This window comes from Mus musculus, chromosome 16 (assembly GCF_000001635.26).
Source record: "Mus musculus strain C57BL/6J chromosome 16, GRCm38.p6 C57BL/6J".
In the NCBI taxonomy this organism is placed as follows: Eukaryota; Metazoa; Chordata; class Mammalia; order Rodentia; family Muridae; genus Mus; species Mus musculus.
Genome location: NC_000082.6, coordinates 77,000,819 through 77,026,526, shown reverse-complemented (window position 1 = coordinate 77,026,526; position 25,708 = coordinate 77,000,819). Strand labels below are relative to the sequence as shown.

General features: G+C 42.1%; 1 protein-coding gene and 1 long non-coding RNA gene across 4 annotated transcripts in view; one reads left to right on the top strand and one right to left on the bottom strand.

The window, feature by feature from the left end:
* Window positions 1-12,843, bottom strand: part of Usp25 (ubiquitin specific peptidase 25) — a 103,100-nt gene extending 90,257 nt beyond the window's left edge. The window contains exon 1 of one of the 3 annotated variants that reach the window (XM_006523055.3): window positions 12,387-12,843. In XM_006523055.3, coding sequence (XP_006523118.1) covers window positions 12,387-12,431 — 45 coding nt within the window. In that variant the 5' untranslated portion in view covers window positions 12,432-12,843. The remainder of the gene's footprint in view (window positions 1-12,386) is intronic. The other 2 variants (XM_006523056.3, NM_013918.2) reach the window with 2 other exon arrangements.
* A 2,802-nt stretch (window positions 12,844-15,645) lies between these two features.
* On the top strand, window positions 15,646-22,299 carry 1700041M19Rik (RIKEN cDNA 1700041M19 gene). The gene is made up of 3 exons (NR_040573.1): window positions 15,646-15,689; window positions 18,831-19,239; window positions 21,624-22,299. It is a non-coding gene; the product is annotated as an RIKEN cDNA 1700041M19 gene (long non-coding RNA).
* Window positions 22,300-25,708: the final 3,409 nt, after the last annotated feature.

Genomic DNA, 25,708 nt, shown 5'->3' with positions numbered 1-25,708 from the left:
GGATTAAAAGCTATGTGCCACCACTGCCCGGCTTGTATCTCTAATTTCTGCATTACATTTTCATAATTAATTTTCAGTGCAAAAGTAAAGTCCCTTATACTAATGAAATAAACATGCTTTGGACACTGAGAGAGGGTTCAGGGCCTAATCCTTGCCACCTAAGCATGAGGACCTAAGCTTGGTGGTCAAGTACCCACCACAAAGGCGATGCAGGGACCTGGACCTAGTGCCAGGGAGGAGAATCCCTGGGGTGGCCAGCCAGCCAGCCAGCCAAGAGCAGTCAGTAAGAGACCTGCCTCAGGAAATTAAGTAGAAACACAGGACGATAGCTCAATAATAATTGTCTAGGCTTCACACACGGACACACAAAGTGAAGAATCAATTTGTTAATCAAAACCCTTGCCCTAGTTGTTCTTCCTCTTCCTGTGAGAAAATATCCCATCAAAAGCAAGTTAAGGAGAAAGGAGCTTATTTTAGCTCACAAGTCCAGGTTATCTTCTATTATGGTGGGCAAGTCAAAAGAGTAGGCATTTGAAGCAGGGAGGTGGTCACATCCAGAGTCAGGAGGAGGGAGAGAAAATGGATGCATAGATATGCTTTCTCCCCTCGTACACAGTCCAAGGCCCAAACACAGGGAATTCTGTGACTCATAATGTGTGGACCTTTCTCACCCATCTCAAAGGAATAAAGATTATCACCACCCCAAAGACATGTCCAACAGGTCAACTCTCAGTGAAACTCTCTTTCCGGGTGATTACAGATTATGTCAAGTTGAAATCAAAACTAACCAACACTATTTTCAAAGCAGAACTTTCAAATTAAAAGGGTCTCATAATTCCTCACAGCTTAATGTCACAAAACAATTCCTTAAAGCAAATCCAACTTTTGGTCCTATTAATGACATAATGGCTAACTATGTACAGGCATGTTACTGTGCACTGTGTAAAGATTATCCTTGTATTATCCAAAGGCTGATTTCTATGACCACCATGCCCTCCCCCCCAAAAAAAACCAAACATCTCATTGCAATCCTTATTCTGAGAATCTCTTGTCTCAGTGTTGTGTAAGCTTTGCTCCCAATTACTCCCTGACTTATCAATAAAGAAACTTGTCAGTCAGTGACTGAGCAGAGGAGAGAATAGGGCTGGACTATTCCAGCCAGGGGAGCAGGAGGGAGACACAGGAAGTGGGGATCCCCGAGGAGGAGAAGGTCCAGGAGACACTGTGAGAATTCACCTGGAACAGAGAGAGCCAGATCGATACTAAAACGCAAGTATCTCGAATATTTTGGCTGGGAGGTAACCAGATTAGTTTGGAGAAATAAAATAGATTACTACTGCTCAGTTGTTGTGCCTTAAACCTGTTAAATAAATCTAATAGTCATTTCAATTATTTGGGAGCTATCTGGGTTAAGAGAAAAGCTGCAACCCAGAAATTTGCACTAACATTTTGCAGCCTACAGCAGAGGGTGCTGGATCTCCTGGGACTGAAGTTCTAAGCCGCACTTGAGGTGCTGTGAACTGAAGCCGCCCCTGAAAGCACTCCATACTCTTAGCCAGTGAGTCTTCTCCGCAGCATCTCTTTTCAGTGTTGCAACAGGGTCTCACTAAGCTGCCTATGCTGATCTTCAAATGAATCTGTAGCCCAGGCAGGTGTCCTGCTCCTGGCCCACGCCCTGCTTAGCTGGTCTTACAGGCCCATTCCATGAGCCCTATCTCCTCCTTCAGTTACTCTTGATCAAACATCTGTTCTTGGTGAATTATATAAAGCCTTCCTTACTATAATTTTTGTGTTCTCTCTCCTTTTTTTTTTGTCCTGGTTGGCCCTTAACTAGAAAATGTTCCTGACAGTTTTTTTAATTATTAAAATCTATTGTTATATATTTTCTAAGAAAATAGATCTCAAAACAATTAGGAGGGGAAGATTTACCCTTGAGAGAACAAATGCCTCTGGGAAACACAATCTAAGAAGGTTACAATCTGCTGGGCGTGGTGGCGCACGCCTTTAATCCCGGCACTTGGGAGGGAGAGGCAGGAGGATTTCTGAGTTTGAGGCCAGCCTGGTCTACAGAGTGAGTCACAGGACAGCCAGGGCTACACAGAGAAACCCTGTCTCAACAAACAAACAAACAAAAACAAACAGAAGGTTACAATCTAACCATGTAGGTTGAGCACTCTCCTACAGTACTATTAGGCACTCGATTCAAAATAGACATGGGCTGAGCTTTATAAAGGACCAGGTAATGCAATCATTGACCACTAGTGACGGAACTCAGCCTGCATCCTCCTGTCCTTCCCTGGAGGTTGCAGTGATATACCAAATGTCCCACCCTCGAGTGACACTGGTTAGTTTTTCCCAGGCAACTCCCATCCTGAAGCAATCCAGACTCTTCAAGCACCATGAGTCATCTTCCTAAGGTTAGAAAAAAAAAAGTCAATTCAAAGAGTTTTCAGGACTCTGTGCCAGAAAGCAAGAGAAAAGACAGAATATTTGTTCATTATTCTGCCACAGTTCTAGTCCAGCTATTTGTAGTAAACAAATAATATCAGATCAATTCAGGTTTCTTTGTCCTTGCTCTTCTCTCTAACAATGGAGCTCTCTCACATATTTATAACGTTCCCTCCACTTCAAGCCCTGAGTGCTGTCTCCTCCATTTTCCCTTAGCCTTTGGCTTATCATTTGGGCTCACACCCCCACAGACTACACGTTTTTCATCTGCATAAAACAGAGGAGGAAGAAATGAAGGCAGTCATGACACTGACTGATAATTGTATACTTATGCACAAAGCAGGCATCCAACTGGAATCCAGAACTGAGCTGAAGATGTAGCGTGAAGTTCATTTTGAATATAGAGACTTGGAAGCCGTGGGCCTAAACTGTAAAATACAAAAGGTCTCTAAGATGGAAACCACAAAGTAGGAAGCAGAAAGATTAAATTTTAGGAATGTAATGAACAGAAATACACACACATGCGCACGCGCGCGCGCGCACACACACACACACACACACACACTTTACAGGCTCACCAAATTCCTATCAAAGAGCTAAGAACCTTTTTTGCTGTTTTCTTCCTCAGTTATTCATATTGAGAAAAACAACAATCCCCTAGAAACTTTAATCCTTGAACTTTCACTATAAAGAGAATAAAAAGGCTCAGGATGCTAATGAGAAGGCTCAGTGCTAGGGCATGGTAACACATGTCTATAATCCCACCACTGGGGAGGCAGAGGCAGGCAGATCTTTGAGGGTTCCTGGCCAGTCAACCTGATCTACATAGTGAATTCTTATGTAGAGAGATCCTGTCTCAGAATAAGAAAGAGCGAAAGAGCAAAAGAGTGAAAGAGCAAAAGAAAGATAGAAAGAAAGAAAGAAAGAAAGAAAGAAAGAAAGAAAGAAAGGAAGGAAGGAAGGAAGGAAGGAAGGAAGGAAGGAAAGAAGGAAGGAAAAGAAAGAGAGAGAGAGAGAGAAAGAAAGAAAGAAAGAAAGAAAGAAAGAAAGGAAGGAAGGAAGGAAAAGAAAGAAAGAAAGAAAGAAAGAAAGAGAGAGGGGGAGGGAGGGAGGGAGGGAGGGAGAAAGAAAGAAAGAAAGAAAGAAAGAAAGAAAGAAAGAAAGAAAGAAAGAAAGAGGGAGGGAGACAGAGAGAGAGAGAGAGAGACAGAGAGGGAGACAGAGAGGGAGACAGAGAGGGAGACAGAGAGGGAGGGGAGGGGAGGGGAGGGGAGGGGAGGGAAGGGGAGGGAAGGGAAAAAGGCAGGGACAAGAGGAAGGCAGACTCTAGGGATGAGATGCCTGGAAAAGGACCTAACTTCTTCCACTCTCTTTCTCTTCTTTTCTGCCCACCATAATCTGAGTGGCTGCCTTTAACAGGCACTCTACCATGATGTGCACAAGCCCAAAAGCAATAGGGCCAACCAACCATGAACTCCATAGAGGGGCCGGCCAAACCTGCCCTTCTTTTCATGTGCTTGGCGTTATTCGGTTAGAGCAAAAGAAAACAAGCACGCGTAAATGCTGGACTACAAGGAACACCTTGAAATCAGAAGAAAATAAAGAGAAGATGAAGAAGAAGAATTTTACAAGCAAGAATCAGAACGCTCAATAAGCACTGGCAAAGATAAGCAAATAGATCATTAAGCTTCAGTATCTCCTGAAACACAAAAGGATGACCACGGTCTCACCAAAACTTTCACAGGCTAAGAACTGAAGAAAACATTTCCAACCTTACGAAATATATCTTTCAAAAAAACTGTGGCAAAGATTACATTTAGTACAAGACAAAGCATTCCCGGAATATAATGAGGAAGAGTGCAAGAATTCCAAGTCAATGTTTTCAGGAGATTCCCGAGAGGACAATAAAACAATAGCAAGGAAGAAAAATAATCACAAACACACAAGCACACACACACACACACACACACACACACACACACACACACACGGAGAGAAAGAGAGAACAGAGACAGAGAGAGACGGAGAGAGACAGAAAGAGAGACAGAGAGGGGGGAGACAGGAGATAGGAAGGGATAAAGTATAGACTCTATTAGCACTAGGAGATCATTTAGCAAGGTCACAGGACATAGGTTATGCAAAAATCAATTATAATCTATCTGCCAAAAAAACAAAACACAAACCTAAATAGCAACAACAAAAAAAATGCCCTCTAGAATAATATCAAAAAAGTCAACACTAATAAATGATACACCAGGATCTAGAAATGATATGCTATTAAGAAATTAAAATCTAAATTAACGAGGAACTGTAGAATGTTGTTAGATTAAACGGGTCTATGCACTCAGAATTGATCTCTATAATCAACACATTCCTACTCAAAACTCCTACCTTCATTTCGGCTCAACTGTACAAAGAACATTAGAATTTCTCATGGAAATGCAAAAAAACAGCAAGAACAGCCAAGACATTCTTTCAACAAAAAAGAATGCCGAAGAACTTCCCCAACCTATTTCAAAATATGTCCTTAAAACACAGTGCTTGTGACATTATATAGAATAAGAACAGAATGAAGGCAGGTGAGACTATCAAACCTCCTCGTCGATGGTCAACTAACCTCAACTCAATATCAACTGTTATCCTTTCACACAAAGGTACTGGGTCAATCACACATCCACATGAAGTTAGCCTTGAAATTCTGTGTTTGTACCAAATATTAGTCATACAAATTTTACTAAATTTCAAACATACATTCAATTTTATATACCTCAGAGCACACATACAAACAACTTCAAATAGGTTATAGAAAACATCCAGGCTAAAACTAAACTTGGAAGTGGAGAACCGGAAAAAGGAAACATAGTTAAAAGGGCTAATCTAAGGGAAATGACATAAATAAAATAGAACATCAAAATTTAAATATTTTTAATTCAAAGAAATTGGTAAGAAAATTAAATGGTCAGTCACGTCTAGGAAAATACAGAAAATAGGCAAAGGATTCTTAAGTCCCAATTAAGAAAATAGAAAATAAATGAGTGAACAATTTGACAAGGGGACAAGGAGATGGCTCAGCAGGCACAGACGCTTGTCCCTAAGCCTGGGAACCTAAGTTCTGTCCCCAGAATACGGACAAGAAGAGGCAACCACGCCTGCAAATTGTCTTCTGGCTTCCTCATGACATGTGTGCCTACACACACACACACACACACACACACAGAGAGAGAGAGAGAGAGAGAGAGAGAGAGAGAGAGAGAGAGAGAGAGATTAAATTAAGATACATGTAGAAAGAAATTGGCGACTAGAATGTTCGCAGGAAGTAAGGAGGAAAAGGGAGAGAGAAAGAAGTGGGCAAGCTTTGCAAGCTTCCGGTTGTCTTTGGATATAAGCTTGCAAACCTCTACCTGCTTCCCCAGGCAAGGAAGGAGTACAAGACACACTACCTACAAAGCCTTTCACCGGGAATGCAACATCCTTTTCCCTCCAGATCTGCAGATCATGAGCTTTGCCCAAGCCAGCCCCAAGGAAGCGCAACATAAGCTAATGGTAAGATCCGACTAGCTACCCTGGAGCCACATCACATAGGACAGGACCATGTGACCAAAGAGAGTCCTGTCCCTGTCTCACAACACAGGCAGTCCACAGCTAAGGTTGGCCACCAAGTGACCTGTTTACACCTGCCTAGTGACAGCTCTCTAGAAGCTCAGGCTCGCTGCTGTTGTCCCTCTAATGCCAGCCACCCAAGGCACCAAGGCAACCCTTCTAGTTCTGCAGTGCTATCATTATCCTGTAGCTGATGCTCCACTAGGTGGGAAACTGGAATGAATGTTAGTTTAGAGACTCTGCTTGGTGCACAATGTCTGCTGACTCTAGGCAAACTAAGCTGAGCTGCAGCTTCCTTCCAAAGACACAATCATTAAAGCTGTTTCTAGTTTACTTTTCATCCTCTTTCTCAGATCTTACTGTTCCACTTTCTTATTTTTATTAATTATTTTATTTATTTACATTTCAAATAGCATTGCCCTTCCCCCTCCCTGAGCCTCCAACTCCTTCCCCTCCCCCTCCCCGAGCCCCCAACATCCTCCCTTTCTCCCTTCCAGCGCCCCCACCTCCTCCCCTACCACCACCCCTCCCCCTTCCCCTCAAGGCTTCAGGGAAAGACTTGCCAGACTTTTTAGCTGAAATCTCCAGACCCAGCATCAGAGGAGGATACAGAAAGCTAGGAGCTCCAGCCCAAGCTGGTTTTTACAGCACTACCTTAAGGATCTAAGGCATCTGATTCTGCATGTACACTGTCATGAAATTAAGCACTAGGTTTTACATACACCTCTGTGCAATCGCTGTCCCCATTGGTGTTAACAGAGCATCCAGTCTTTCCTGATCCTTCTCTACATATTCCTGTATATATCTATCCTGCTTCGGTGGGAACTTAGCTCTCAGTTCTGCAGACAGTTCCTCCCTGATGACTAAAGCCCTTCATGTTTCCAATCCTTTTCCACTGAAAATACCAACAGACGCAGTGGGGCGGGGGAGGGCTTACAGTTCGAGTCAATCATCTAAACTCATCCTGTATCTACCATTTTCCTCCAAACTTCATTGTTTCCAAAACTTCTTCACTAACTAAATCAGAACAAGTGGCTTTTTGTTTGTTTTTGACAATGGTAGTTTAAAAGAGGCTCTCACTATGTAACCTAGACTGGTCCTGAGACTGCGTACCTGTGGCAGTACATCCACTGTGAAAATATTTTAGACACTGGTAATAAAATATGCATTATGAAGATTTCTAGAGTATATGTCCTATCAATAATTAAAGAGATAAATTGAATATTTGACCTGAGGCATGACAAAGAAAATGGTTCCTAGTTTTCAGCACTGATGCTTTTTTTTTTAATCAGATAAGTCTCTTAAGAAATAAAATGGATTGTGCGGCTTCATTTTACAAACACATTTATACTTATTATTTAGCTCTAATAACATTTTTAACATTTCAGTTGGGAAAAATAGTCAGCTGTTGCTACTACCTATGTCAAGGGAAAACTGGGTACTATATTAAAAGTGATATTTAAAAGTTATTCAGAACATAATCACCCATAGAAGGCCTCAAAAACTGTTAGTCAAAAGGAAACACAAACCAATATGAGTTTCCATTAAAAGTGGCTAAAGCATCAAAGACTAGCAAGAGCAAGTCTTGAGGAAATTATAAACCAACTAGACTTTTCTGAAAGAAAGTATGGCAGTCTGGGTCACAATTTGAGAGTTTATTTTAACATTTCTACTCCTATGTATTTGTCCAAACAAATACAGATTTGCCTGCCTACTCAAAGAGTTGCTGACAAATTTGATTTTATTTATATATATATATATATATATGTATATATATATATATATATATATGAATTTTTGTAACATGTAATATATATACACACACACATATATATGTATATATATATATATATATGTGTATAAAACAAAAAATTCCTAATGAAAAACTAGGAAGAACCAGAAATATACTGATGTCTCTATGTTGCCACAGCCATGGAAATATTCAGAAACAAACTGAAATACGGAAGATGTTTGAAGCTCAAAAACATTTTAATAGCAAAAACAAAACATTAAAAAATAGTCTGTGGATCCAGGTGAAAAACCAAGATTTGCCCAAACTAATCAACCCTAAATCATAGCTTACCGTGCTCAAACCACTTAAATCTGTTCTTCAATCAGAAAAAAATCGCCCCCAGTCTAAATGGTGCTCTACAATACGGTGCTGAATATCTCACATAACTTAATATCTGTATCCAAAAGTCAATAGCAAAGAGCAGCTCATTTCCTTTTGAGTGACAGACGGTGAGCTACGGTTCACTGCTGCTGTCCCACATCGAATGACAGACATATCCCCACACCAGAATCCTAGCCTGGGAAAAGAATTCAAACTCCAGTTGCTGCTGAAAGCATATCTCCTCTGCACTGAGCCCTGGGGACTGTTGGAACTGATCAAACAGGCAACGGGTCAGCTGGGTAGCTGAGCAGGTAAGAGCGCTTGCCTTTCAAGCCAGGGGACCTGGATTGCATTTCCAGAACCTCTCGCAAAGGTGAAAGGAGAGAGGTGACTACAAAGTTGTCCTCTGACCTTCAAAACTTGTTGGGACAGGTGTGCCTGCGTTCACACACACGTATCATGTGCACACTTGCTCGTGTAATAAACAGTAAGCTAGTGGCCAATGCTGGATGCGTTCCTTAGTCACTTTCTCCCGTAGACTTGGAGACTCTCACTGGACGTGATGCTCACTCCATCTTTCCAAATGGGTGCTGCTATGTCTGCTTCTTACATGGGTGCTGGAGACCAAACACAGGTTCTCATGTTTGGGCAAAGGACATTTTAGTGGCTGGCCTAGCTCTTTGGCCCCCAAGGCAGTATTTTTTTAGGGAACTGTTTTACTGCTTTTGAATTGTGGCATGGTGTGTCTAGAAAATATGATTGGTAACCATTATAAAAAATTATAAATATCTTTTTTTCCTTTTCCCCTCCTCCTTCTCCCTCTCCCCTACTCCTCTCAAGACTACTACAGTTTAACTTGCTATGTAGCCAGCTGGCCTAAAATGAGAACATTTCTGCCCCAGCTTGCTCAGTGATGGACATACCTGGATACTTATGGCAAAACTAATAAGATTTTTTTTTCTGACTACTGTTTTTGTATTTATACACAGAGCAAACAATGATAGCACTTTTTGAATAATCTGTTGTCTTGACTCTTTTCAATTGAAGAGGATATTTATGCCTCTATATATCCTCATACTACATTTAAAAATAATAATAAATGCCCACTTAGACCCGTTAAACACTCAGATCTGAAGAAGTTTCTCGTGTCTACAAAGTGTAAAGTTTTCTAAGAAGACTTAGAGACATTTCATGAGTTGCCCAAGGTCACAGAGCGCAATTTTGATCTAATCCACGTCCTGTCTCGTTCCTTCTACCACTTACTTTCCTGGATGCTTGTCAAGCCCTCTTTGTTTCTCAGGAACCAAATGTCAGTTCTTACTTAGGGATCTAAGGAGTCACTCTACTTGCTTTCCCTCCAACAACCATTCACATTAACTATTGACTGAGTCCTACTATGGGACAAGAACAGTTCTAAGTCCTCTTGTGCAGCCGAACAGGTAACTCACTCACGAGGCTGCTTTCCTGGTGAAGGGCTCAACTCTAAGTCACCTTGATTCCTGGGAGGAAGTTACCAATCCTTCCCTAATGAACTGGGATTTGGAATGTGAATGTATGTATCTAGTTTCTTCTAAGATATAATGATCCGACAGCAAGGTAAATAGCAAGCACAAAGGATGAAGATAGAGGGCCAAGAAAACAATAACCGCAAGTTTACCTGTACTCCACACATTGCCAAACCCTCTCGTATAACATCTCAAACCTCTCAAACGCTCTCTCTGCAGGTTTCCAACTTTTCCTAACTCCTGGTTTGGCAAACTTCAGGAATTAAGCAGAGACTACAGGAAGGGAAGACACTGCCCCTTCGAATTACATTGTTGCACCTTACTTAGATTTAAAAAAAAAGAAAAGAAAAGAAAAGAAAAAAGAAAAAAGAAAGAAAAGAAACACAAAGTTTTGTGTACTGTTGCTTTAAAAAGATACTAATCTTACAGCTCTTTACAATAAAAAGGAAGAAAAATCTTGAAAACAGAAAATCATTTCAACAACTATAATGGCCATTTACTTAAAATTTGTCAACAGATCTGCACACTTTTTAGAGAGGAGAAAAAAAAAAGAAAAGAAAAGAAAACTGCAAAAATTCTATCTACACAGCAGCCTGCTCCTGATAGCCCTTCCTTTCCCTGACAGTCTTTGAAGCTTCTAAGTGAAATTAGTTTCACTTTTGTTTCTTAAGTATAGAGTTCACTTCCTACTTCTTAAGGCAAAGTCCTAGCCCTAGTTTCTAGCGTCATTTTAAAACTTCAACTTTGAGTTACATTGTTTCAAAAGAATTTAAAACCATACTGTTTGGCCCTGTTCTAATACTGGTCACAAAATAACAGTGTATTAACAAGGCAAAGGAACACATTTAAAAAACTACAAATGTAGTTCAGTTGGTAGAGTTCTTGGCTAGCATGATGAGGCCCTAGGTTCAGTCCCCAACACCATTAAAAGTAAATATTCTGGGTGTACAAAAATATATGATGTTGCTCTAAAAGCATTCACCAATTATCAGTGAAATGATTTAACATACTCAACACATGCTAAAAACAGCATCACAATGTTAATATTTTGAATTAGAGAATATTCTCTTAGGGGAGAGGAGGCTTATTAAGCATGAATATTGGACTAGAAAACAAAGTTAACTTTCAGTAATTTGATTCTTGATTCTACAGACTTATGTATACAGTTCTGAGCCATCAAGGTAGTTATCTGACTATGCAAAGAAGTGGTTTAGTCAAAACGAAAGACAAAACCCATAAAGTCCTTGCAATCTTGAAGTTTAAGAGAAGCAAAAAAGACAGCAACTTTTCCCACTTTGAGATAAAGACGTTTTAAAATGCAAAATGAGTATAAAGAAAATGCTACTGAGCCTATTGCTTAACATGCCAAAGATCCCATGACCTTCCAACCAAAACTACAGCACACATTCAACATCAACATCTAAAGATTATAGTGTTCTAGGAACAACATACAGAATTGGGAGGCCAACTGTTTTCTTCGTTATTGTTATTCAGTCTTGAATTCTTCTGCCACATTACAAACTACATCACAGTTCACCATAATCGTCTCAATGTGCAAGAAGCATAGACTAAAATAGGCTCCAAAACCAACTTTAACCAAAGTGTCTAAAATAACAATGCACTATCCCTACTTTCCAACATTCTCTGACATCTTTGGTTATCTCAAGGAACATAAAATGCTAAAACTATTTTAATGACAAAAAGAAAAAAACGGGGGGGGGGGGCTGTTTGAAGGTATTGGTCTATTTTTTAGTACAACAGGCCTCACTTTAAAGACAAGCACAGGTAGGCTTTACAGCAAGTACCTAGTGTCAAAACTACAGCAGGGTGTGGCATCCATTACTCACACCGATGAGCCAAAGGAGGCTCTGGCTGTTCACTGTATACCTAATTGCTCCTACAATTAGAATTCAACTAAGCCAACATTTCCCCGGTGCTCAAAATGCTTTTCACACCAATAAGGGGGGAGGGGGGAGGGCAGAACAAGTAATGACCGTCTGCTCTTCAGGACATGGAGCAAGCTATGCTGGAGCTTTTAAAGATTCTTAAAGTAAAACCTAGAACTAGCAAGATACTGTTCGAGAAACAATATGTGATGACCCCCCTAACTCTGCGTGAAACTGATGCTAGAGTAAAGAACGAACAAGAGAGCAAGGTCAAACTTAGGGGACAAAAGATTTGAGTAACAGCCATAAAGGTCTCCTTACGCGCGAGATACTTTCTAGATCCAAGAGAGAATAAAATAAAGAAAAGAAAGAATAACCAACCAAACACTCTACTTGTACAGATTCCACCCTGGGTCGATGCGATGTACCTGCCCTGGAAGACAGGTAATTCGTTTTGGGGAGGTCCGGTTTTTTTTTCCCCAGAACAGCAGGCCTGGCACAATAAGACCTCCGAAAGAGAAACTGTCCAAAAGGGGTGACAAGTGACATTCTTGCAGAAGAAAAGGGACTGGAAAAGGAAGCGAAGGAGAAGAAAGTTTAATTACAAAGCCTGGCAGAGTGAGTACTGGAGGAATGCGGGGGTCACTCTGGGGACGCGGCGCCGTCGGTTCTGGGAGAGCAATCCGCAGAAGGGAGTGGACGCGAAGCCTCTCACTACTGCACACCCCGCTCCGCACGCAGCCCCGCGGGACCGAGCGCGACGCTCCCGGAGTGGCCCGGCCGGCCGGGAGGCCACGCGGCCCGTCGAGGAGCGGCGACCAGCCCGCGCCTCACCTTCTGCGCCGCGCTCTGCTGCAGCACATTCTGCTCCACGGTCATGGCCCCCGCGGCGGCCCCGCCTGTCGCGCTCTACCGGGCCCGGGGCAGCGACGCGGACGGCCCGGGAGGACGGCGCCCCCGCCAGCCGGGCGCGAAGGCGATGGCGGCGGGCGAACGCGGGCCCCGCGGGCAAGCGGCGAGACGCTACCGGAGAGCGCCACCGCGGCCGCCTCAGGTCCTCTGCGCCCCGATCCTCAGCGCCGCTGAGCCGCGGCGGCCCGGCCCATGGGCGCAGGCGACGGAGAGCACGATCAAGCCGGGCCGCGTCACGCGTTCGCACTCAGCTTCGCCTGACCGCTCCGGGGGGACCACTGCGGGCCGGCGGCAAGCGGACGGAGGGAGCGGCCACCCGGAATGGCGCTGTCCTCCGGCCGCCGCGACTCCGCCTCCAGCCCCTCCCTCGCCGCGGTCACCGCCCCCGCCCCGCCCTCCTGCCCCGCCCCCGCTCTGCCCCGCCCCACCCGTCCTAACCCTACATTGTGACCCGCGGGAGCGGAAGGAGGGGCTGTGTTGCTGCCCCGCCCCCTGGTGGGCCCCGCCCTCCGTCTAAGCTCCTCTCAGCGCGCGGGCTGGACGGCCAGAACCGCCCATCCTGCAGGTTACTGTGCACCATTTAAGGCTCTTGCTAAACTCTGACATTGCGACCCCCCGACCCCCAGTCGAGGCTAGAGCCATAGGACGGTATACCAGATCACCTTCCTGTCTAACGGTCTCCAAAACAATCAACGTCCTTCCATACCTGTAATGTCCCAAAACCTGGGCGGGCCCAGAACTCCAGCTATTTCCTATGTCACCCAAGCCTTTCTAGGAATTTCACAAGCCATGAACCTGCTGGAAGAAAAAAGTCAAATAAGCAGAACGCTGTTAGAAGTCCTTCTGGACTGTACTTTTCTCAACTATTCGTTACATACATCAGGACTGACATTCTGTGTTTATTTCATGCACTGGAATGTGTGACAGTCACTGCTAGACTGGGGATTTAAGGTTTATTTACTGAAGAGAATCTAAATGAATAGACATAAGGCAAACAACATTATGAAAGAATCACTGCCTAGATGATGCATAATTCTAATATCCCTGTTGCCAAATTAAACAAACGATTAACTACCGTATGTGGAATAGTCTACTGTAAACGGAATTGGAGGAAAAGCCTAACAGTAAGTAAGAAACCTGGAAGTAAAATATCTTCAATTGCACCAGCTAAACTAGGGACAGAGTAAGACCGAGACCCAGGGGAGGGTAGATTAATGAGCACAGGGTTACAAATACAATAATACAGTGCACATACAAGTTAGACTGTAATTTAATCCACGGCAAGAAAAGCAGGCTTGGTAAAGAATCCAAGAAATACCAGGTCTTATATCATCATAATAACTCGGAAAAAGTCTTGTAATAACTCTTTGTACTTTATAACCACATCTAATCTTCCTTTGGGATGTCTTCAACCCTCTTTTGTGATTCCTTCCTTGTATTTGTCATGTTCGTTTGACAAATTTTAAATTTTGACTTCATTCATGGTCCTAAATCCTTGACTACAAAGGTTGTGAAATGATTGGAGGTGAGGAATTTTATGGATACTGCAAGAATTCCAGAGCACATGCTGTTTATGAGAACACAGACCCGGAGAGCACGTGTCTGAGAATGGACCTCAGAGCTACGTTTCCACAGTTAGAGACCTCAGCGCTGTAACTTCTCATTCACAGAGTAGCTTTGTGATTCTCCACAGGGGAGAGAGTTTTACAAGGTCATTTTCTTCCATTCAAAAGTACAAAAATTACCTGAGATTTGAGATACTGCTCACTAGTAGTAAGCATGGAAGCACATAGCTACACATTTGATCTTCAGGACCACTGCTTTTAAAAAGTTAAAAATTAATGTGAAAAAACTATTACAATGGTTTTTTTTTAAATCTATTGCCAGATATTCAACTTTAACTTCAGGAATTTGGTAGTACAATAATTCCCCAGAGTTTCATTATTTAGTCTTAGTTTTAAAATCTTTAGTACCTACCTAGTAGATAAAAGTTTAATAGCCCACCTAGAGATTTAATTTCCAGCTCATTTCTGAAGATTTCTTACTCATTCAATGATTTTTGGCACACTGTCAATTGTCCAAGTATATGATTTTGAGATAACTTATTTGTAGGTTAACTTATATGTGTTTCTTTTTTAAAAAGATTGTAATTGGAATAATTGGAGAGCAGAAATTTGTGAATTAACATAAATTAGTACAAAAGCCCGTTTTTGAGAATTTGCGTATCTGTCAGCTTTGCTGCTCATGTATTTAGACCTTTGTCGTGTATTTAGAGGCTTTGAAAGACCTGGTAGCTGGAACTGTAGAGTCACAGAATATTGCATATGAACTCGTACCCTACTACATTACATGATTGATATTCGGTGAAAAATTATATGAAATACAAATCAAGTGTTTACTCATGATATAATCTGAGGATTTCTCAGGGCATACTGACTTAAGGTCCACGGTGACAGGATTGGGAATTGAGGCCTCAGGAAAGGTGAATAAGGTATAAAAATTCTACCATCGTGAATTAATTAATAATGAGTGAATATCAAAAGAGTATTATGAACAAACAAAATCCTTCCTCTCTTGTCACATCTTGTGCACGCGCGTCTCACACACATACACACACCTTCTGCCATGTGTGGTGCATCACAAAGGTCCTTGGTAGATGTAGGCTGAGCCCTGCATCCTAGACTACTTACACACTGGGACTATAAACCAAGAAATCTGGCATAGAATTAATGCACCAGTCTTTGGTACTCTACTTTGTGAGCATCAAATAAGCTAAGGGCAAACCCCAAATCTACTTTTTCAATTGAGAAAAGAACAATATTTCTAATATTCACTATTATCTATTTTGTGCACACATGTGGACCAAGAAACTGTTTTCTGTCTTAACTATACATTTGACTTTGTTTAGAAAGGCTTAAGATCTATTTCTGCACACTGGGAGCCTACTAGGTTGCCAAAGATATCTTAAGACGTTTAAAAGGATAAGAGCTTAGTTCTTAGTGTAAACTCGAAGTTTTGAAAATGACAAAGGCTCAAATCTACCTTAAGAGTATTGGAATTATTTTCCCCCTTTACATGCAGTGATAATCTAGAATAATTTTGTCACCACCTAAAGAAAACAACAAGGGAACTCGAAAAGAAGAGATTCTATGACGTCATAGTGTTGCTGTTAGCCGATAGAATACTCATAGATGAGGAGCCATCAGAAGAGTCCAGCTAACACAGGTACACGTGCTTGTTAAATCACATGAGCTGCTAGGATCCTAAGCTTAGGGATGTTCTGTGGTCCTAGCCATAACAGTCTCTATGACAAATCAGGGCCCTCTTCATATCTCTAGCTATCAATAGCACCTCCCTTGGTACTAGGTTACGATACTAGATTTCGCATAAGAAATGACCACAGATTCTTAAGGTTTCTTTATTGTTCTGGGGGATAGAAATCTAGGAGCAGAGATCAGACTAGGTGTAAGTTTGTCTTGCTGTTTCTCTTCTTAGCTTCCAAATGGCTACTGTCTTTGTCCCACTGTACACATAAGCCTATCTGTATCTTTTCCTAAGAATATTGGTGATATTGGATGGTCCCTGAAGAAAAGTCACAATCACCCATTTGATCTTCTTTATAGAATTAGATTCTGAAGTATGAAGGTCCAGTATTTCAGTGTTTAAATCTTCTGGAAACGTACTCCAGTCTAGCACAACCATGTTCAATATATTTTCCTTATCCCTACACACCACACCCTGGTGCCTTCCGATATTCTTTGGCTGTCCAACTCATAACCTCTTAGATTGCTAAGAGTTGCTTTGCAACATAAAAGGATAGAAACTCTACACATGCTCTATCACTACTGACATTCCCATGAAAATAGTTTTGCTGGAGACAATGTTCTCTGAATTGAAAGTTAATATAAATATGAATTAGGATAACCTGGACTGGTTGCACGGCTCAGTGGATGTAGATACCTGTCTCTAAGCCAGTTGACTTGAGTTCGATCCCCAGGATGCCCAGGATATGATAAAGGGAAAGAACCAAGAGTTGTTTTCTGGCTCCATCCCTACATACCTGCACACATAAATAAATACCCAACTTCGCCTAGTTCATATAACAATATAAACTATTGGTTACAAAGTATCCTCTGAAAGCAAGGTCGGCACAGAGAAAAGGCTGCACGCATCTGATTGATGGACAGCATGGATATAGATGGTTTTACCTCACCTTGAGCAAGCCCCAAATGGTGCTCTCACACTGAAGATGGGTTACAGTCCTCAGACCCTTTTCTCATTACCTTTCTTCCATCCAGATGTATAAAAAATGGTAGGCATACATTTTAAAAATTATCCTATGACATATATATATATATATATATATATATATATATATGCAAATGAAAATACATAAGAAAGTAATTTCATTTTATAAGCCTTATTTCTCCACTTTCAGAGTACATTGTGTGTGTGTGTGTGTGTGTGTGTGTGTGTGTGTGTGTGTGGTGTATGTGTAAAGAGAAAAATCTTGTGTATAGACATGAAAAATTTAGCTCTACCATACCATCTGAGCCAAGTTCTGTAAATCGTCCACACTACCCATGCTCCTTTCAGATTCCTGGCCCTTGTGGAGAGATTAGGCCTGCACGTACATGCCCTCAAGTCATGTGACTTCAGCATGTCTTTGGCTAATGCATGGGTGGGTGGCCCACTGAAGTGTGTGAGAAATAGAAAGGTTAAGCTGCGCTTCTCTCACCCCCAGCTTCACCGTGTGGCACCCCTTACACTGTATTTGCTGAACAGTCTTAGATCTTATCAGATCTAACTCACTTCCTTAGGTTGGGATTTCCTGCTAAGTCAGGTTTTGCGACATGCAAACTTTATCTCTACTCTTTATTCTGCCACCTTTGAGACTGTGAACACTTTATGTTTCCAGTAATCCCACCACCACCCAAGAACCACTCTGGGCCAGCCTCTCGATCTCTCCAATATTCGATGGCTACTTAGAAATCATGCCTGCTTTGCTCTTAGCTTAATAGGAGTTAAGCTAAGACCAATTGATAACCATTACCCTAATGAAAACTTCTGCCCTCCGTCTGGTGCAGTGGCTGCCCTCTTTTGGCTTTTTACAGAGAAAGCCCATCATTTGGGGCTCCCTCAATATTTATGGCGGAAGAAAGAGAGGAGCCACAGCAAATATATAATAATCCCCTGGGGGAAGAACCCCTGTTACCCAATTTAAAGAGCTGTCCCATCATCCTCACCCCCTCCCATGTAAGGGACCATATGCAACCTATTTAGCCCTAATAGAAGTCACTAGGCCCTTTCATCCTCCCCACCACCACCCCCCCCCCCGCCCCCGGCAGCGTGTATGCTGTTAATTTGCTCCCCTGGCTGTCAAGATCCTTTGTCAAATTAGACACCAATCTGCTTTCACTTCTACTCACACAGGTTTCCACCCTTTTATGGGAAAGAGCCACTCCCTCTACATGCAGCATAGCAGAACCCTCAGTCCCCTGCTCAGTCTAATTAATATCTTAGGGAAATGCCCTCACCAATCAGACTGCCTGGACAGGAATATACACAGCCTCCCTTGCACAAACAGATCAATTTCACTACATACACACACACACACACACACACACACACACACACACACACACACACGTATAAAGGGGCTTCTTGACTGTTTCCTCGACATCCCTCTTGCTCTGCCTCAGAGGATAATAAAAACATGATCCACTTGTGCATCCCTCATTACTACCCCAGCTTTACAAACTATGGGCACTCACCCCTGAGGTCTCAAGTCCAATGCCCTACGGCAAATTGGTGTCACCTACATTCCTTAATTTGGCAGACAAAACTATATCTTGGTGGCCGTTGGCACATATGTTTTGTATGGCCTACAGCCCAAACAATAGAAAACTCAAAAAGACTAATTCACCATATTGTCTACACCTTTGCCCTCATGGCCATTCCCCAACATATGACAGCTGACAATGGCCCTGCCTTTACCAGCTCCCAATTCCAAACCTTCTGCTCACAGTGAGGAACTGCCCACCATACAAGGATTCGACAAAAACCCCAGGGCCAAAAGATAATAGAAAGAACACATTATACCTTAAAAGGCCTACTTACAAAACAAAAGGCAAATGCCTACTCCCAACCCCAACGTACAATTAATGATGACTCTGACTACTCTAAATATACTTAATATCTACAAAAGTGCCAAATAGTCTTCTATCTCCCTCCATTAGCACACACTAGGAATAACCACTCCCACCCTAGTCCGATGGTGCTATTTCTTAGACAGGATTCAGAGAGGACCAGACCCCTCTCCTTACAACTACAAGATGTTGTGTTTGTATTTTTCCACGGGACCAGCTTAGGCCTATTTCATCATCCCACCAAACAAGAAGATAGCCTGCTTCTCGCTTGACAGATCAAGGAAGGAGGAGGTGGAGGAGATGACAGAACAAGATCTACTGAAAAGACATCCATGACCTGGTGGCAGGTGCCCAAGCCATGTGCTCCCAATACCCACAACTGGATTCTTTTTGCTGAAGAGAGAAAAGACATCCATGACCTGGTGGCAGGTGCCCAAGCCATGTGCTCCCAATACCCACAACTAGATTCTTTTTGCTGAAGAGACCTATGATGAACACAACAAAATCATAGGAATCCAGGACTCCCCACTTGAAGGATACTAAACTAGGATGGAAATTACCTCTACACCCCGATTGCATCTCCACTATCCCCGGCCCATTCCTCTGCTTTCCTTTTTGCAACACAGGTGATTACCTCCAGGGGGCCTCTGTACATGCAGGTTGTAAACACTGGGCATGTAGAATTGAATCCACCAGACATGGTGGCACCATGCTCGACCATCTGAAAACTCGTTTTCACCTTCCCATCAGTGATCCCTGGGAAAAAACGATGGCGAGCAGGAGTTGTGGGGGAGCTCTACCCTAATAACTATGCTAAACACCCTGTAGTTGACCTACATGTTTCTCTCCAGCTTGTCCCTGCCTCCAAGTCCATCTTTACCCACATTAACCTTCTTCAACAGGAAAGCCAAGCTCAGGAGGTCCAAGCCACTCCCTCCTGGCTACAGTACATCCAATATACAGCTGACCTCCTCCCCTTAACCACCCACCCCAGTCCCTCTTAGTGCTTCTCTGTCTTTCCCTTTCCTGGCCACTACTGGCAGCTGGTCCCATTAGAAGCTTGCTCCAAGAACCTCATGGAGACTTATTCACATGAAAGTCACAAAACATTCCTTTCTTCAATCTACCCCTACACTTTTGTCTTATAGGACCCTCTTCAAGATCCCATCCTACATGTCCCTGCGATATCACTGTCACCAAGCCAATATGTGCTTGCTTATCCCCCACTTTCTCTGGTGCAACAACACTACTGGTTCCTGCATTGTACCCCCTTTTAAAGGCTTCTGTACCCCCATGATGATTGTTCCCCAAGTTTATCTCTATGAGCCTAAAGCACTTGCTTTAGAGCTAGGAGGTCTAAAGAAAAGAGTTTTTCATCCCTCTGCTCTTGGGACTGGATCTCACCAACTTATTGGGCATTCCTGGAGCAGCCAGAGCAGCCCTCCTCCAAACATACCATCTGACCAGTGGCTTCCAGAATAAGCTTGATAAGGCCATGGCTTCCACCACAGACAGTCCTGAGTCCCTCCAGTGACAGATCATCTCCCTGGCATGGATTGTTCTCAAAAACTGGAGGGCCTGGACTTAATGACTGATGAACGGGGGGGGGGGGGGGGGGGGGCGGGGGGAGTTGCATTGTGTTGGGGGAAGAATGTTGTTTCCATGTCAGTAAATCTGGGCTGGGGGAACCAGACATACATATGCTCAAAGGTCTCAGGAGAGATCTCCGGGCACATTATGCACCCAACACCTCTACCCCATTGTACTCAAACACTCTGATAGATTGCCTTCTCCCCTGCTTTGACCCCATACTGGCCTTTCGAGCCGTATTCCTCGTGGCACCCTGGCTCATCCAATTTCTAAAACAGTAGATTTTAGCATTGCAAAAATAACTGCCAACTGGGTTCTCTTTCAGTACCAAATCATTCCCTACATAAAAGGTAATGTCTATGATGACACCTCTCCCCCGCTTTGTAAAATAAAAATGGGGGGGGGGCGGATGTGGGTCAAATGCCACCAGGGGAATGAGCCTGGAGCAAGAAAAAGATCAAGATAGTTTCAAACCCTGAAATTTTACCTTGAGATTAGCAGGAGTAAGGACGGCTCGCTCCCTTTTCTGGGCCTGCATAGCCCTGGGAATGTAGCTCTAGGACACTCACTCACCTCCTGCACCTTTGATGTAGTCACATAGCCTGATGGCCAAATTACAGGTTTCATTTCCTCTCTCCCTATAAGAACATGTGTAGCAAGCACCTAACATTTCTCTTCATGTAAATGAAGCATTCCCAGTATCTCAGCCTCAGCCAATAATATACATTCATGTAGAAAACCCATACTCATTCCTTGAGGTTTACATAGCTTTAATTACCCCTGAAGAAAAAGATCTGTGAACAAGGAAAACTGTCTGAAAGAAGGCTTCTTTGCCCCACCCCCCAAGTCAGCACTCAAGACAACTAATCCTGACTAACCTGTCTGGACAAGCTCTCTTCCTTTCATTCCAACCCAGTGTGGCAATAATACATGAATATCCCAATGGCAGAAGCAGAACTGGACCCTCGTCTACTTAGTAAAAACATATAAACAAGAGTTCTAAGGATATCTGGGGGTGAGTCTTATGTCTTAAACACAATGTAATCATGTCCTACCATTGCCTAGTAAACTACTGTTTGCACACACCAAAAAAATCACATTTATGCTCAGAAGCTAGAGTAGTGTATAGGTTCTATCCTCAAGCCCTCCAATGCCATTCTCTCTCTCTCTCTCTCTCTCTCTCTCTCCTTTCTTCTTTTTCTTTGCTGTTTGTTTTGTTTGTTCATTTATTTGTTTATTAAGACAGGGTTTCTCTGTGTAGCCCTGGCTGTCCTGGAACTCACTCTGTAGAGCAGATTGTCCTTGAACTCAGAGCTCTGCCTGCCTCTGCCTCCTGAGTGTGCCACTACTACTGAGCCCAGTGTCAATTTCAAAGGCTCCCTCAACATTTGACAATGACTTATTTGTCTCACCATTCCAGAGGTGATAGCCTACCATGGAAGGGAAGCCATGACAGAATTGACATTGCAGTGGGGAGTCCAGGCTGCTGGAACCTGAGAATCGAAATCCCACAAGCCTATGTTCAGCTACCTGCTTCTGCCACCAATTTCTCATCTTCAAAAGGCTCCATAAACGCCCAAAACAGTTCAAAGCAACTAAGGATCAACTGATGAAACATTTGTCCTTATGGTGGATATCCCATGACAAAAAAATTTATATTAACAAGACAACAGTTTTACAAGTTGGTGGTTGTGACACTGTTGGGTTTTGACTTTAAAGTAGGGTGTTACTATAGCCCAGACTGGTCTTGAATACACAGTGTAGCCCAGCATAGGCTGACCTGGAAGTCATGGAAGTCCTCCTGCCACCTCTTTTCAATTGTTGGAACTGTATGTGTAAATGTTGAAATTATAAGCACTATGCTTGGCTTAAGACAACCTTCATTATCTCACATTCCCTTCCCTGATTCTGTCATAACTTGTATTGCCACACTCCACCCCAAAAGACCCATCTCCTTACCTGTTCCCAGATCTAAATGCTGGACGAGCAGCAATGATATGGATCAGTTCACACCAGACACACTAGATGATTATATTCTCCTAATTGTTGGCACTATCTTTCCCAAGTACCTAATTAAATATGGTTTTCCTCTTGTCCATCTGTCTGTTGTTGAATTGTTTTGAAGCCCAGAGGGTGTAAGGCATTTTTGTACTTCCCCCACCATTAGATAAACCCAGTAGATTGGCAGGCAGGAAGAAGAACCAGTCAGCTGGGATTGACTACTGCAATTCCAGGAAAACAAGACAAGCAGCAGGGTTAAGTGAGGTTGGTTGGAGAACTTGGCAGACTATAAAGGAATTGTGCTATTGAGATTCCAGTAGTAGTTTAATAAGTCAGATCGTGTACAAGTGACCGTGCCTAGAAATTCCTGGGCAGCTCTGGCTTCAGACCCTTGGCGAATATTTCTATTTTGGGTAAAAGGAAAATGAACAAAAATAAATATTACAAAATTAAAATATATATTAAGGTTATAGAAATCAGAAAATAAATTATATGCATGAAGGAAGAGAAGCCTTAAATATTGGTCAGAAATGATGTTCAGCTTAGAATAATGGCATTTATATCACATGGGTGATCACTAAACATAAATGAATTATTTATAAACAAAATAATACAAATTAATAAATTATAAGAAAATATACATCCCTACTTTCTAGCCTTCAGAAACTATTTAGTATGGGTGTTTCATGTCATCTTATAAAAGGAGATATGAATATGACAATCTACTAATGTATCTGCTTATTACTTTGATCTATTTTGTATAAAATATGCAGAATTTTAATTGTAAAGTTTACCTTGATAGTTCTGTTTAAATCTTCCATAACCTTTGCTTGTACTATTATGTTACAATAGTCTCTTTGACTGAACAGGATACATTCAAGACACTCACTTATCCCAACACTTTGGATCATACCAAATTGGCATTTTTTTCCTATAAATATTTGTGAACCAGTTTAATATTTAAGTGTGAGGTACAGTAAGTGGTTGACAATAATCATTAATGAAAAAGAAACAAAATGCTACGTCCAAGTTACTTAACTAACTCTCAACATATCTCATTGTCCCTTTATATTTTCACGAGAAAGAGAACACTCTCTAGCTTCTCTTTCACATGATTAACTTGTCACCTTCATTCCTTCTGCACTTTGAGGTTCTTCTTCACTGAAATCAATATTTCTTGACCACAAGTGCTGTGATACCAGGATGGTGGAGATTGAGCAGTAGGATGGCTACCCACTGACAACAGGGAGGTAGTGTATACAGTATGGAAACACTGGACCAAGAAATGATTCACTTCATATATGCAAAACAGCACTATCTATCTATCTATCTATCTATCTATCTATCTATCTATCTATCTATCTATCTATCTATCTATCTACCTACCTATATCCACACTGCTCAGTGCATTTTGCTTAATATTTTCAGACTATAGTTAACTATGCATAATCAAACCATGGTGCTCAAGTAGCACTGAAGTCCTGTGAACGGAAAATTATTTCCTTATGGTTGAGAGAATGCAATCTCCAACCCGGGTGGGGACCTAGTATTCTGAAAGTGGGCAGGTCAATTATTTGACCATTTGACCATTGAGGGAAGTACTATCCCCCAGGAAGGCGGGTTCCCCTTATGCCACACTAAGGAAGTCAGAGAGATATTTTTCCTCTCCTGAGGTCATGCACTTTTCCTTCCCCACATTCTGATTCCTTAGTCCTTATAACCTGCCACAAGATTCTGTCAGGTCTGCCTGCTGTGCACAGTTTCTTTCTTTCACTCTACCAATCTTTCTTCCTTTCCTTTTTTTCTGATTTCTTGTTCTTACACTGTCCTGACCCAAGGATGCTTTTTCTGGTACTTTATGATTCTGTTTTCTTTTTCTAAAGCTCTCCTCCCGGCCTCGTGGCTGTTACTCAGCTATGCAGGCTACCTACTACATCCTGTCTTAAAACCAAACCCTAGGGCTTGCTTTCTTCTTTCTTGCCATCTTGCCATGCCTGGATGACAACATCTACAGATTGCCTGCTATGGAGTTTTTCTTTTAAACTCTAATAAAATTATCCTTAAACTTCCTTACTGAATCCATCCTTTTCTTCATAAGAGTGAGAACCTTAAGAGAGACTCCCAGTTTCTCCAGGAATGTGTGGTAACTATGTCAGAACTGCCCCAACTTTTCATGAGAGAACATGGGCTGCCCATAAACCCAGTTTACACACTGTTTGTTTGTTTGTTTGTTTGTTTGTTTAAGTTTAGAACCCCCTACTTTTCACAACATCATCTCCAAAATTGCCCTTGCTGCTTTGTGAGTTAGGAAAGCTATTCTAGGTTTCCATTTCAAGGTGATACAGTCAACAGCCTGTGGTGCACGTATTATTTCCTCTAACATGTGCTAAGTTCTTTAATAGTATTTCACTCTGATAGCCATCCTATGAAGTTGGACTTAAGGACGTTCCGCAAAAAGGGAGAAACTGCAATGGGTTAGAATGAAGCCAGTTGCCCTAAGGCACACACCCACAATCTGTTATTTCAGTTTGACCCCAGGTAGGAGTCTGCATGGACTCAAATCTTCAATGTTAGATAGTTTCAGCAGAAATTCTTAAAACGGGATTAAAGGATTGCCGGAATTCTTCAAACTCTTCCCAGGTTGGCAAGACCCAGCCACTCACAACTGGATACCTGTGATAGCAGATTTTCTCCCTATATTTCAGCCCAGAACAATTGAAAGGACAAGAAGCTTGGAGAATTTCATAGACATTTGCAAAAATGTAAAACAGTATCATTCCTACTGGTTTTTTGTTTGTTTTCATGAAATATAAATATTTTCATAAAATATGTTTATTGTTAAATGATGCTAAGTGCTATGCACATCTCCATGCTTCTAGTTAGTCACTGTCAAAAGTCATGGAAAACTAAGGGCTTAGCAAAGAAAAGGTGATTCTCAGCCTAAAGTCTTACTGAAGTTTCTTCCCACCTGAGAATCCAGAAGTCCATTACAAATAAGAATGTCTGTTGTGAAAATTCCCTCCATGAAAATAATATTCATTATATATATATGTTTCAAATAAGAATATGAAATTAGCAATGAATTATGCTTAAGACCATAAGTGTGGTCTTTCTCTCTTCCTAGCTGTAAAGCTGGACTGTCAAAAGCCTCTCATAAGAAGCCATGTTTACAGCAAAAGATGGGCCTTAATCCTTGTGACTTGTACCTATCTCTTCCCTAGCAGGTTTGAATTCTCAAGAACTAAAACCGTGTGAAAAGAGGGTTTGGTTTTGTAGCCTCTTGAGTCCTAACTCAGAAAGAGAACCACCAAACAATTGTTTACATAATCGTGTAGCTTGTTTTCCTGTATCTGTGATAATATATTCTGATGTAAGCTAAAGTCGGAAAATATTGATTCTGGTTCATAGTTCAAAGGTGATACCTATTATGATGTCGAAGTCAATGTGGCACAGATTAATGGAGTTGGTCCCACCACATCCACAAACAGGAAGGCAAGAGACATG